This window comes from Crocodylus porosus, unplaced genomic scaffold (assembly GCF_001723895.1).
Source record: "Crocodylus porosus isolate Cpor-Errol unplaced genomic scaffold, CroPor_comp1, whole genome shotgun sequence".
Lineage (NCBI taxonomy): Eukaryota > Metazoa > Chordata > Crocodylia > Crocodylidae > Crocodylus > Crocodylus porosus.
In genome coordinates, this window is record NW_017728911.1 from 39,009,180 (window position 1) to 39,023,822 (window position 14,643).

The 14,643-nt window shown below is 46.1% G+C and overlaps 1 protein-coding gene across 2 annotated transcripts in view; it reads left to right on the forward strand.

Moving 5' to 3' along the window:
• The first annotated feature begins 8,883 nt into the window (after positions 1–8,883).
• The window catches only part of PIAS1 (protein inhibitor of activated STAT 1), an 88,037-nt gene continuing 82,277 nt past the window's right edge, over positions 8,884–14,643 (forward strand). Inside the window, exon 1 of one of the 2 annotated variants that reach the window (XM_019533865.1) lies at positions 8,884–8,928. In XM_019533865.1, coding sequence (XP_019389410.1) covers positions 8,917–8,928 — 12 coding nt within the window. In that variant the 5' untranslated portion in view covers positions 8,884–8,916. Of the gene's footprint in view, positions 8,929–14,104; positions 14,159–14,643 lie in introns of those variants that run through there. The other variant, XM_019533864.1, reaches the window with a different exon arrangement.

A 14,643-nucleotide genomic window follows, 5' to 3' on the forward strand; every position in this document is an offset into this window, starting at 1 on the left:
GTTGTCCCCTGTAGCCAGTACCAGGTCGAGCAGCGCTTTGCCTCTGTTCATATAATGAATGTTCTCATCTTAATCAGAAAAAGGTCCTTCCTCAGACTCAAATCAGGAGGGGTGATATCAACTGCTTTTGATTTAGTTTGGGTTATTTTTATGTGCCAGCCAAATTACATCATTAATCAAAGCTGTTAAATGTAATTATAGCAAACTGAGTAATTCCACGTATATTTTGGATTTGAAGAGTTGAAGGGATTTGGTTCATTTGGATTTGGACAGGCTGGTCCACAGCTCTGCACATGCATCTAAGCTGTTTTCACTAGAGCACATTTATTCCCTATAAAGGCTTGTTTAGTGGCAAATATTAACACTGGACGTGTGCAGCCATTTCAGTTTTAGAGCTGTTCGAAAAAGGGTTGAAAACATTATTTTGTCTTGATAAACGAAAGTTAGAGGTCAGGGTTTTATTTATTTATTTATTTATTTTAAGTCTGTTAAAAAATGGATGACCCACTTTTTACATCCCCAATACACTGGTCTTTGGCTAGAGAATGAGCCTGGAAAATGAAAAACAAAGAAAGGAAATTTCAGAAACTCATAAATTAAGTGCCGTATCATTAATGAAACCAGTTAAGCAACATAATCCATATTTGCTGTGATGTGCTGCAATACTGACACTTATTAAGGCAGGTTAAAGAAAGCACATGAGCTTTGCAATCCCTTCTTCAATTTCAATTCATAGTCAAAAGACCCCCCCCGCCCCCAACTATTTGGGCTCTAGATTCCCACAAAGACTGCGAACACCACTGAATATTTTCTACCCTGGCAATTGTACGCTGCGGGCGCTTGCACACGGGATGATGGTAGTCATGTTGTAATGCAGTACTTGCCAATTGCTTTACCCCATGCGAACACAGTCTGCGCACTTAACTGCTAGGCCTGTGCGAGTTGGCAGTGATCTGATCCGGCTTCGGATCTGGCCGCTTTGGATGGTCACGGTCCGATCCAGAGCTCCGGACCGGGTTCCCGTCTCGATGCAGCCAAAGCTTCGAAGCCGCCTCGGAGATCAGGCCGTAGGGTATAATGGGGGAATCAACAAAATATCTATGACTTTGTTGTTATAGATACTCTTGTCATGGCTGTGTGTTGCAACACGGGGGTGGGGGGCAAAACTGTAGGGCTGGTAACTCTTTTTGAGGCCGCAGGGGTTTGGGGGGAACTGCCCCTCAAGCTGCAGACAAGCAAGACTGGTGCCATGGGTGAGGCTGCATGTGCTAAGGCGCAGCAGGGTGACAGCTGCAGGGATGGTGGCCCCTGCTGCGGCCACGACGCCTGCCAGCTGTGGAGGAGATGGGTGCAGGGGGGCTCTGGAGCCCGGCACCCCTAGCTGCTGATAGACACAACTGTGCCAAGCCTGTGTCTGGCCTGGGGCAGTTGATTGTCTGTATTGATTCTTTCCTCTCCTGAGCCTGGTTTTGTGCTAATTGATGCTGTTGAGTGGTTATGTAGCAGCTAGGTCCTGTGTATTGAGCTGGTCCGAGTCCCTGGCCCCTGAGTGAGTGAGTGATTGATTGATTGATTGGTAACTGGGAGCACAGCAGCTTGGCAGCCAGGCCTGCAGCAGTGTCTCCCCTCCCCGCCCCTAAACAGAGACAGTCAGTCCCACAGCACCCAGGGCACCAGTTTTGCTTGTCTGCAGCTTGAGGGGCAGTTCCCCCCAAACCCCTGCGCTGATCTTCTTGAAATTTGTCAGACTTTGTGGCCTCAGCAAGAGCTACCAGCCCAGCAGTTTTCACCCCGCTATGTTGCAACGCCTAGACGTGACATGAGTTTTGCTTTCAAAAATTTGGGGTGCTGTTCCCCCCCAAACTCCTACACCAATCTTCTTGAAACTTGGGAGGCTTCACGCTCTCTTGCAGAGTCTACCACCGCTGAACATTTCATCCAAATCAGACAAAAAGCAACAAAGTTATAGATATTTTATTGTTTCCCCATTCTACCCCATGGCTGGATCTCCGAGACGACTCCAAAACGCTTCGGGAAGCCGAACGAGGCAGCGCTTCGACCTGGACGTGCTGCTTCGGACCCCGAATTGTCCGAAGCTTCTCCGGATCCGAAGCTCTGTCTGAAGCCTCGCACAGCCTTATTAACTGCATGATTCAGATTGCTTTCACGTACTGCAACTCTGTACTTGTGTCGCTGCCATGTGTGAGGTCCTGTGTTTTCATCTCATTCTATTAAACCACTTCAAGATCTGATGTTAACATGTTCCCCATAACGCTCTTAAATCTATTGCTCCTGTGATGCTGCCATCTTGCACTGGTGTTGAGAGCAAGACCTGAGAACTTCCACTTCCCTTGTGAGCTTGACAATAGTGTAAATCCATTGAGTTCAGAAGCGTTACTACTGTGCACCTTGATTCAAAGGAGAGGAGAATCAGAAGAGAGCTGATGCTCATTGCCAGGAGCAAGACAGTCGCCTGCTTCATTCTTCATCTGCAATGCATACATGTGTGATGCTACCCTCTCTCATGGTGTAGCGGCAGTAGCATAACTAGGGGTGAGCAAGCAGGGTATCAGCCCTGGGCACCAACTGAGTTGGGGGGCACCAGTATGGCTCACTCCACCCAGGAGTGCTTAGTGTGGCAGGGGCAGCCATGTGCTCTGTAGTGGACCTGGGGGAGAAGTGGGGTGGCTTAGACATGGAAGGCACAGCCCTGTGCCTGGGGGAAAGGGGAAGCAAACGGGACATCAGGAGAGGCCCCTGGGGAGCCCTCGCTGCTATGTGTAGCACTAACAGCCCAAACCCATGCTGCTACAGCAGCAGCCACGGAAGTAGCAGGCAGGTAGGACTCCTCTCCCCACAACCACTTGTTCTCCCTTCTCCCCTCCCTCAACTCTCCACTAATGAGCATAATCCCCCAGGCGCTGAATGCATTTGTTACGCCTCTACATAGGGGTGGAAGAGACAACTTCTAGTGTGCATCTATGCAATGCAATGATGTGATTGTGGCATGGGAGACTTCCGGGAAGGATGGGTAACACTAGCAGTGAAGATGCAGGAATGTGGGCTTCTGAAAAGTGGTGAACAAGTCTGCCAGGGCCCTGGGAGTGTTGGTAATCTGTGGTGAAAACTGTGCTACTTCATCTTCTGCTGTTAATACTGATTAACTTGCTCTCATAAGCTTACCTGTGTCATTAACTTTGGATTTACTGTGTATACCTACAAAATATGCCTATATGAAAAAAATGCTGGTGACTGAATGCAGTTTTTTAACAAATGACTTAGGAAATCGAATGCTGACTATGACTTTCACATCGGTGTGAACCAGTACAAATCCTGTCCAGCATTGTATTAACTGAGTAAATGTGGGATACATTTATAGTGTGGTTTAGGAAGGAAAGCACTCAAGTTCTAGTGATAGTAAAGAACAGTATACTTGTACAAACTACATAGGTCCTTCTTTCCAAGAATCAGCTTTATCATACACAAATGTTTTAAACCGGGGCTTCTTGATCAGTTTGTTTGAAACCGCGTATTCATGCCGTATTTAAATGAAAGTTTTCATGCAAATCTTTTTTTATGAATTTCCCACTATTCACTGAAACTAAGAACTTTGAGGTTTAATTTTTGTTCCTCTCTGTTCTCCTTTTTATTCCAGCCTATCACTGTGCAAGAAGACTGATATTTAAATGTCTTAGTTCATTTGGTTGCTTTTCTTTGGCGAATTTTCAAAGCCTCTTCAACTATGAGAAAAAATAAAACTCATAACTTTCCACCTCCACCTCTGGAACTCTTCTTAAATTGTGGAAAATTTGAAAAGTTCATCGTTTGAAAGGCCGGAAGGGACCTCGGAAGATCTTCGGGTCCACCCCCGTGCACCAAGCAGGAAAGATAACTGGGGGTCGGGTGACCCCAGCAAGGTGACTATCCACTCTCCTCTTGATTTCCAGGGTAGGTGATTGCACCACTGCTGGAGGGAGATCAAGTATATTGAAGTGGTATTGGCATGGAACATTTTGGAAATCCTTCTAGAACCGTATCTGAGTAATGACTGTGAGCAAGGAAGCATCTCATGTTTATAGATTTGAGATGATATAATATATAATAATAATATGCCACGTCAAGTTATAAGGTTATCTTTCTTTAAGTAGGGCAGCCCCAAAGCCTCATTTCTCCCCCCTGCCCATGGATCCCCAGAAACTCCCTCCCAAATTGCCCAAAACAGAGAACATCACACCAAACTACTGGCCAGGAAGTTTGAATTTCCAGATGTTGGCAGTCAGCCAAACAGTGCATTTTGACCCTTCCCACATGCCCCCAGGCACAAGATAGCTCACATGGAGCCGGGTGTTTGTTTCCCTCTCCCTGAGGTTTGAACCTGGCTTGATGGGAACACAGAATAACAAAGCAAGGCTTTGAAGGCATCTTTGGATCTTTATCCCAGAGGACCTGATCACACCGTACAGTACATTAAATGCTATTTAAAAAACTCATCACCATTTTCTAACTGTGTTAATAGTGAAGAGTACAAGGGGCATTCACATTTTTACCCCCAGCTTATCCCAGCAAGTGATCGGTGCCTGCGCACCCCTGCTGCCCCTTAGCTGTTGGGAGTGGGGAAGAGTCCCGACCACACAGGAAGTCAGCCTTGCAAGGTTCAGAAGAACGGTAGCTACAAGTGGTTAACTAAAATGTTCCCGCAGCTGCTGGCCTGGGCTCAGGGCACCAACCCGTCTGGAGCTCCCCTGTCTGGCACTCCAGAAACTCCAATGCGGAGCAAACCTCAAAGGGGAGGTGTCAATGCTCCTAATCCCAGGTGCCTGCAGTCATAGATTTCATAGATTTTAGGGTCAGAAGGGACCTATTAAATCATTGAGTCCAACCCCCTGCCCTGGGCAGGAAAGAGTACTGGGGTCAGATGACCCCAGCAAGGTGTTTGTCCAATCTCCTCTTAACTACCTCCAAGGAAGGGGACAGCACCACCTCCCTTGGAGCCCATTCCGTATTTTGGCAACCCTCGCTGTAAAGATTTTTTTTCCTGATGTTCAGTCTGAATTTGCTCTCCTTCAGTTTAAGAGCCAAGGGCCCCGTTTAGGTGGAGGCCGGCACCAAGGGTTACTTCTGGGTGGAGGTACCAGACGTGGGGGGCCCAGTTACAGAGGGGATCTTTGAGGTTTCACTGGATCATGGTTTTTGGCAGATTTTAGTTTCATTGATACTGATTTTGTAGCAGTATAATTTGAGCAGTCTCCTTTCTGATTGACATCAGTGTAAGATGGATCAAAATCAGACTCTTTGATGCTTGTCTTCTTTTATGTGGTCATTGTTCTGTGTTTAGCAGTGCAATTTATGCTTCATTATCTGTCCTGTGATGTTTTTGTACATTTTTTATATACCCTTTTTTGACCGGTAACTTTTCTGATTATACATCTGCAAGGATAATACACACTCTTTTGATGAGATGTTTTAAAATATGTCCCCAAACATAGGTCCATAGGCAACTGGTAGGGGAGGCATGGTGGGGGGGGGGGGGTACATGCCCCATCTGACAGGACTGTCCTCACTGCCACCACCATCTGTGGGTTCTTGCCAGCTCCATCCCTGCTGCCACTGGCTTCTGCAGGTGCCCCCCCAGACCCAGGACGCACAAGTTGCCCATACATCGGTCCCTGGGAAATATTGCAGTTTTTGCCATGTTAATTGCAACACGTTAACTGCATCATAAATTGCAATGTGCCACATGTCCAAGCAATTTACAGTGTGATAAAATGGCAAACCCACCCAAAGATGTTCCACATTTAATAGCTAGCTGTTATCACACTTTAATTTGTATGTGTGACATAATCATGTTGGAATAGGAACCGGAGACTGAGGAGCACTTCCCCTGTGCCCGTGTGTATTCCTGTGGCATGCACTTCCTTTGAACATGCTAGCAGGGTTGAGGGGAGCCCAAGATGGGGAATTTCTCCTGGATCTGGGGCTTGCCCCCACTCCCAGCATGTTCAAAGTGCACACATACAACTAAATGATAAAAGTTAACAGTTATACCCAGAACAATTTTATTTAAAGTGAATTTGCTGTCTACATCAGGAGGATGCGCTTCTGAGATAGTTTGGGGTAGAAGAAGGGTATGATCCTATTCTCAGGGAATACCTCAAGTGTTCCTAAATGACCTATCACAAATTGAAACTGCCCATTTTAATCACAGCAAATAAATAAGAGATGTTCTGCACAGCAGGCCTGAGTTACTAGGTATGTGTAGCCTGTTGTTTCTACCTAATCTTCAAGAAAATTTGGTTGTGAAGACTGGTTATAATGTGAATACCAATCTCTCTTGCTGGTTTAGTTATGAAACGAGTCAAAATTTAAAATGTAGTTATGAAAATATGAGTCAAATAATGAGTTTGACTCATATGATGAGCTACAGATAAAGAAAAAGGCTTTAGAAAGCCTCAAAGGAATAGCAAGCTTAAGAAAAAAATGTCCCACAAGATCTAGGTTATTATTCAGAAAAATAATTAGGGATAATTATATTTGTCTATTTGTCAAAATAGTTTTAAAATACTGAGGTATATTGATGGGTATTTTCCACTGACTTGGGAATGTAATCTGCCTTCACCTAATTCGGATACTGACATCAACCATCAAAGTTTATATTGAGCTGAAACTGCTATTAATGATAGCTGATAAATTGTTGCTATAGGGCATGGCAACATGTTCATTAATGTGTGGTAGTTTCTGAGCATTTAGTTTAGCTTGCTTAACGAAGTACTAACTAAATGTGCAGTGACTACAGTTACTGCGCAGTAACATCCATGCACAGTTTTTTCGTGATGGTTACTGTGCAGTAGCCCAATAATACTGCACAGTAGCTTATTAGGAGAGTTTTTGACCTGCAGTTTGCACATTACTGTGCAGTGTTATTAGGCTACCACACTGTAGGTGTTTTGTATAGATGTGTCCAATCTACAGTGATACAGAGCGTAGTCGTTATCTGTAATAGTCTGAAGTCTGGAAGAAGGCAGGGCAGGGTGGCACTTCAGCCCTCTGTATTGACTTTCCCTTGCAGCAGGACTGTATGCCACTTTTTGTCATGTTACATGTGGCTCAGTTTGAGTAGCTAGGGGTGTCTGTGCATGTGCTGGCGGGGGGGGCATTAATTAGAGCAGCTCCAAGACCACTCTAATTACAGAACCTAGAGCCCTAAAGTTACACTAAAGAGGTGAAAAATGAAAACATTAGGGAAGAGACTGAGCATGACTGATTTTATTGCCCTCTTAAGTGGGAAAAATGCACATGCAGAATGGTGGATACTTGACAAGTAAATATTTTAAAATCTTGATTATGATGGGGGGAGTTTAATAAAGCTTTTGGAGGGGGCTGCAGGGAAGTAAAAGAAACTTTGTCCTATTTTGAAAGCTGAAGAATCTCTTTGAGGAGACAAAAAGTTCCATTAAATAGTTTTTCCATTTCGACCAGCTCTGTTTACAACCTAACTGAAATACCTTGTCTAAGTGACAAGGAGAAAAACGTTTCTAGACAGTCCATATCAGTGGTGCCCGACCTGACCTTTATGGCTTGCAAGCTGCATCCGGTCTGTGGGTGTAATCCCTCTGCGTGGGGCTGGCCCAGGCAGGGAAGACTTAGTTGCATGAGGCTTGGAAATTCGGTGGTGGGGAAGCAACAGCGGTGTTAATGATCACTGCTCGCATACCACCAAATTTCCAGACCTGTGGGGAGACCCATGGGCTGGAGTATATGGTTTTGTAGGCTGGATCTGGCTGGCAGACTGGGGGTTGAGCACCCTATTAGTGCTGTCACTCCCATTACTACTGGGGGGAGAATTTCTGAAAATATTCAGTATATGGACAAAGCCTCTTCTTGCTCAAGGAACCCATCCCCTTGTCTGAGAGATGGAGAGAGGAGATCATATTTATGTAAATACAAAGAATCTGTGATAATATATACATACCTTTATACATATATGTATGTGTCTATAGAGATATATACAGTCATGGAACTACCTTCCCCCCCATCTTAAATCAATATTGCATTTGTAAAAATATATATATACAATAATTCCAAATTCAGAAATAATAGATCTGTGTCAGTTTTGTCTTCAGAGTCTGGTAGAAACCAAGTGTATCAGAAAATCTGAATACATTGCTGTAAGTAGCAATTTGTTATGTTAATTTTTCAGCTGTGTGTCATGTCAGATGGGCTTGTGCTTTAATTGAACACAGGGTGCAATGCTGTTTTTTTTTTTTCTTGGCCCTGGAATGAAGTATTTTGTAGCAAAATCTTTGCTGATTGTTTTGCTTTGGCTTGTAGAGGTTTGAGGACTTTCTGGCTTATTCCCTTTTTATTGGCGAGGTATTAACAGACAAATATGTATAGGTCAGAGTTCTCCTGCATATACCGTATTCAGAAAGATCCAGTGTTTAGGATCTGAACTTTTTTTATGCTCTCGTTTAGTTTGCTTCCTGCCTTTTCTGTAATTGAGGAAGCTCTCCATACAAACCACACAACACTGTTAAAAGCAGGGGATAATTAGGCAGGCTATAGTTGCATGTTAGGTTTGCTGGCATCAGGTTTTGATTTAGCACTTAAGCACTTTTAAGCACATGCTTATGCCCTAATAAGTTCGGTAAGAAGTGAAGTTGTTAGGCAATACAAATATTGTTTGCTGTATGGTGAGTCCCTGAAGAAACGAAGATTTGCATTAACATGTTGATACCGGGCATGGCAAAATCTTTAGGAAACAAATAGATTAGATACCATTCCTATCGCATATCACTCAGCTAACATACTCCTAACTGGCTTGGTTGACAGGATTGTCTCAAGTTTATTTGTTGTAGGAACATCTCTTCTGTTTTGTTTTTTCCAGGGAACTGGTGGTGACTGCTACTTTATTGGTGCATGCTGTATTCGGTAAGTGATGCTGTTATATATATACACACACACACACATACTAGTCTGCTAATAAATAAATGTATAATAAAGTATTTTTATTTTTACTATAACATATAAATAACAACATATACAATGTAATTAATGTTTAAATCATAGGGGAGTGTAAGCGAATAGTAAGATCAAACACTGGTAATTTCCACTTAAAAAAAAGAAGACTCTAAATGTATTGGAGGCTTTATTTTTTTCTGTATTACCTAGTGCATGCTTGCTGGAAAATTATTGTGAAACTTTATTGCTTTAGAGAAGTAGTTTTATAGAAGAAAGGTACAACAAAGTATAGCTCCTTCCAGACTGCTGAGCAGTGTCGTCATCTCCTGTGGCTGAAGTCTTGTCTATACTTGTTTTCTTATTTATCGTGAAGTGAGTTGCTATTTAATTTGAAGTAATGAACTTATTTAAAGGCCAGTCTGCTTGCTCTGGAAGCATTTGTTCCAGCATTTGTTCAGTCATTCTACACTGAAAACTATGGAAGCGTTTAGCCCTGGAACAAGTATTTGGGGGAGTAATCAGATGGTCCCTTGGGTATATTTTAACTACCTTGAGCTACTGGTGCAGAAATGGAAAGTTTCTTACCTTCCTAAAACAACCCAGAAAATTGACTTTTAAAGAAACCTAATTGAAAGTGTTGCTTAGATTTAAAAATGTAAGGATTAGAATTCAAGTTGCCTATCCCTGGAGGCAGATGCATGATGCGTTTATGATGGTTTTTAATTACATGGTCACATGCTATTTTTGTCAGAGGGCTCAGGGAGTTATTCAACTTTGTTTGTAGTATCTCTCTGCACCCCTTGCTCTAGAAACTGGAAGATGCATAGTCGTAAGCTCTGCAGAAGGAAGAAGGATGGTCTTGAGACTACCGTGTAAGAGGACTCGGTTCTTTCCCCTTGTCAAAGTCTTTCCCCTTGAAGTAACTCAAAACCTTGGAAGATGGTTATTGAAGGTATGTCTGCATTGCAGTGAGCAGCGGGTTGCTGTATTTTCAGACCTCTGCAGCCCAGCATCAGTAAAGGCTGTACTGTGGCTGTGCCCAGGACCCTGGTAGCTCATGTTGAAGCTTGGCTTGCCATTTTCAATGCTGTTGTCACCGGAGCTACATGAGTTATACCTCCCTATGCTGCAATTCCACCTGCACTTGCAGGGTAGACCTGCCCTAATTGTTACTTGTTTTGGGGTGACAGATATAACACACAGAAACACTGAGCACACACAGAATTGCAACTGATGTTAGCCAGGCTCATAGATGCTCAGCGTCTCTGCAGGAAGGCAATGAGGGCTGGAGAAATTAACAGTTGTGTTAGGTTGGGGGCTGAGAGAAACTTAATTGAAGCTGGTGGGTGTAACAGCTGCTTTCCATTCCCTAAATAAGGGAACAATTAAATACCCCTTTGTTTATACATAGCTGAAACAATATAAGCCCCCACCCAAAACAGAAGCCACATGTAAGGCAGTGCTGCAAGACTGAACTATGTGGGCTGAGGGGCTGTACTGTGGGCTGAATGTAACTGTAAGGAGGGAACTTGACTTTAGCTGCATCTGTGCCTCTGTGGGTGAGAGAGAGAAGAAACAGAAAAACCACAGGAACTCTGAGAAAAGGGGTAGAGAAGCCCTGCAGCGAGAGATCTCTGACAGCATGATGTTGAGAAAAAGCTGAGAGATTTTAGGTAAAGTGCTGGCTAGGAAGAGCCTTGGGAATGTGAGCAACCCCCCCCCCCCATTTCCTCCTCACTTTTTAAAAAATGATTTATTTATATGTATATTTGGTTTGTTTGTTTTTTTTTTAAACCAAAACAGGATTATATCAAACAAATACTTTGCTACAGTAGCATTCAGATTTTTTTTTGGAAATATCTAAGGTAGCTGGCAACCCACATTATCTGAAGCAGGTTGCTAATTTAAGGGCATGCAGCTTAGCTGGTTGCAATGCCTTTTATGTCATTGGTGCCGCCTGTCCACTCAGTTGGAGCTCATCAGCAGCCTCCTACAGCAGGTAGGAAAAACTGTCTCTTGAAACAAAAGCTGTAGCAAACAGCTGGAGCACCTCAAGGGTTTGTATGCACTTGGTTACTTTACAAGCCATCATCTTTTCATGGAGGGTTAGGAACCCAGCCCAGTGAATAATGCGTATCCTACTCTATTACTATCTCCTACTGGAAAGTACCAGCTCAATCCTCAATTTTTGGCTTGCTCGTCAGGTCAAAAGGGTAATACAGGATGGGATTCAGAAAATTTCAAGTAATCTTGCTCCTGTCACAGATTCCTGGTGTGGTCTCAAGCAAGCAGGCTTGTCTTAGGTTTTCTCAAAATGGAGAAAACCTTTTTCTATAGAGGCAAACCCTTGAGTGTTTGAGGAGGCACATGATGAACAGTTTCCTAAAAAAGCTCTTGAAGAAACAAATTTTTGTATTGGATACACCACAGAGGCTCTGAACGTGTCGAGTAAAATTCTGCAGGCAGGTATGGAGTGGTGTTTGTAGTTCCCAGACTGCCGTCCAGCGGAGGATGTTTGGTTTTCCCATGCTTCTGGGCTTTGTTGGTTGCCCAGGGTCCAGGAAGGAATTTCCCCCCCCTCTGGCTGCTGCAGGTGTCAGGGTTTTTCTTCTTTTTGTTCTTCACCTTCCTCGGAAGCGGTGAGTGTCGGCTTCAGCCGAGGCTGGGTGTGCAGATGTTGCTCCAGCGGCCCCTGGCTAAAGGGCTGCTTTGCTCAGTGTCGGACTGATCGGATTTGGGATCAGGAAGGGATTTTACCCCACAGTCAGGCTGGCATGGACTCTGTGGAGGGGGGAGTTTCTTTCTCAGCATGGTTCTCTTAGATCTCTTGACTTGTATTTTAATAAATAGCTAGTGCTCATGCAGTGGCAGGACACAAATGGTACCCTCATCTCCCTGCTTCACCTGTAGCAAGCATAGGGTCTTCTTGATGTTTTGGAGCACTGCCTAGTAGCTGTGCAAGAAAGTAATTTTTTTCCCCCCAGTTCTGTTTGGAATAGGCCAGGTGGATACTTGTGTAATATAGTTTAGCCAGGGATGATTCTGTCTTGGGCAGGGGACGGACTAAATAACCTCCTGAGGCTTAGTCCACCTACACTCCCCCTCTTCTATGGTTCTGTGAATTTACTGGATTATAAAGACAAAATATCTAACAGGTTTCCCCTTCTGTTCTATGATAGCTGCTCATCCTATGCACTGGATGAGGCGGGGGCCATTTGGGAATAATCATCTGTCATGTATGTAATTAATATCATAAAGCACAGGCATAAGGGAACTAAGCGGAGGTTGCATGCACAACCTAAATTCTGGTATTTTAAGTTAACAGGAGGTTTACTAAGGCTGCTAGAAGATCCCAACTTTCATATACAAGTGGCATGGAAAACTCAGGATCTTTCTGACTCCAGCCGTTATCCTTTCTCTTACCAAAAGGAAGATCAGACGCAACCATCCAAATGCAGCGGTCCCTTCAGCCTCACAATAGATGCTAAGGCATCCCTTGTTCGTCTTGTCTTTGGAGAGGAGGAAAGAAAAATAGTCGTTTGTCTTGTACGTGCTACAAAAATCGGGGTGGTTTTTGTTTCTTTTAGTAATACTTCAGTGCAGAAAAAAGCTTGCGTATCTTCCCCCCCCTGTGTCGGAGCAGAGCATACGTATGCCAACTCCTTTACAACTTCTGTGGGAGGGCACCTGTGCTGGTAGTCTGCCTACTGGTGCTGCAGTTTTCATGACACAGGCTGAGCCCCCTGCTAGATGAGCGCTGTGGCTAGGGGCGCTTGGCAGTCCTGCTCGCCCACCCAGCCTCCAGGAACCAGAAAGGAGATGCTTTTTGGGGTTTTATTTCCAAAAAGCTGCTAGCTCTTGCCACACAAACTCTTTAGGACCTTCCCCACCTCATAAGCTTTTTAAATGTTAGGAGTTAACACTTTTTTTACAGTCTCAAGCACTAGATAAAAGCCTTGCATGGACACAGGTGTGTGCATGCAGTGGGACATCTTGTTAGAAAGCCAGCATCTTCAGTTTATCACGGGGTTGCTGGGCTAGACCGCTGTGTTTGATGTGCAAAATTATGCATGCATGCACACCTCTTTCCTTCTTTCTTCAGCCATGGCTGTGGGAAGAGTACCTCAAGAGCCCTCGCATTGCAACAGGGATCTCCCAACGAAAAAGGCCTCTCTTTCCCCAGGAATTGAGGGTAGAGGCGCACCTTCTTGTGCAACTAAATACGATTATCTCTCTCGAAGATGATGGGTTGAGCACAAGCTTTCATGAAGGTGACTTCATGGCTCGGGGTGCTGATGGTGGGGTGTTGGGGATTGCTAGCTAGTGGCAGGGTAAAAGAGTGGGGATTTGTGGCACAAGTTGCAGCTTCCCCGCCATCCAGCCCTGGCATGCCAGTCTCTTGCAGGTCGGGTTTGCAGGGGTGCCCCCTGTGATGGGTGGGTGGATAGGTAGGTGCATGTTTTGGGGGGTCCCCTGATGCCGTGCGGACGGGGTAGAGCCTGCAGGCACAGAGAAGCGCTTGGCCCAAGCCCGGGTGGGACGGGATGGCATTTCTTTTGGAAAAGAGGAGGCGTGTGTGTGTGTGTACCTCTGCTTGTCGTGTGTGTGCACACTGTCACTTGTGGGGGGCGAACACAGTGGGAGAGTGTGTACACTGGGCGTGGGGGGTGTATGCATTTGCACTTGTGTGGGGGTGTGTGTACTGGATGTGAGAGGGTGTGCACACTGGATGGGGAGGTATGTGGGGGCTGTGTAGGTGCACTGGCACTTGTGGGGGGTGTAAACTGGATGGGGAGGGGTATGTGTGGGGGGTGTATGCATTGGCACTTAGGGTGTGCACTGATATGGGGAGGTGTGTGGGAGTGTGTGCACACTGGGGGCGTGCACTGGCACGTGGGGGGCGTGCATTGGCTGTGGGGAGGTGTGTGCACTTGTGTGGGGTGTACACACGGGCACTTGTGTGGAGGACGTGTGCGCACGGGCACTTGAGGGGTGCACACTGGGCGGGGGGGGTGTAGGGTGTACGCACTGGCACTCGCGTGTGCTCACAGCCCCGGGAAAGCCCCGCCCGCCCGCGGGGGGGGCAAGATGGCGCCGCGATTCAAACGCAGCGCGCGGAGGCCCCGCCCCCGGCCCCGCCTCGCGGGTTCACTGCGCCTGCGCGCCGAGCGGCAAGATGGCGGACAGTGCGGAACTGAAGGTAAAGCGCAGCTCCAATTCCCGGCCCGAGCCGACTCTGCCCCCGGCTCTGCCCCGGGGCCGCGGGCTGCTCCCCCGCCACAGCCTCTGAGCAGCCTCCTCGGGCCGGCCCGGCCGCGGTCGCGCCCCCGCGCTGGGGGTTTGCTCCCGGGGGCTCCCTCCTCGCCCCCGCCGCCGCCGCCCTGCCCCTGCCTCGGCACCAACCCCCCAGCCCCTCCGCTGGGGACTTGCACCGGGTTTCCCCGCTCCCGACTTGAAGCTTTGAACCTCCGCGCAGTCCCGAGCAGTGACTCCCTCCCGTGTCCAGCAGCCCCCTCCCTCTTCTCCCCCTATCCTAAATGTTGCAAAATGTCTTGCATTATTATTTACTGTTATTATAATATTATTTCCCCTGGTCCAGCTCCATGTCCAGGTTATCCCCCTGCGTGGGTTTGGGGTCGTAGGGATGGCATGCGGGGCTGTGTACACGCAACGATTGGCGATTTC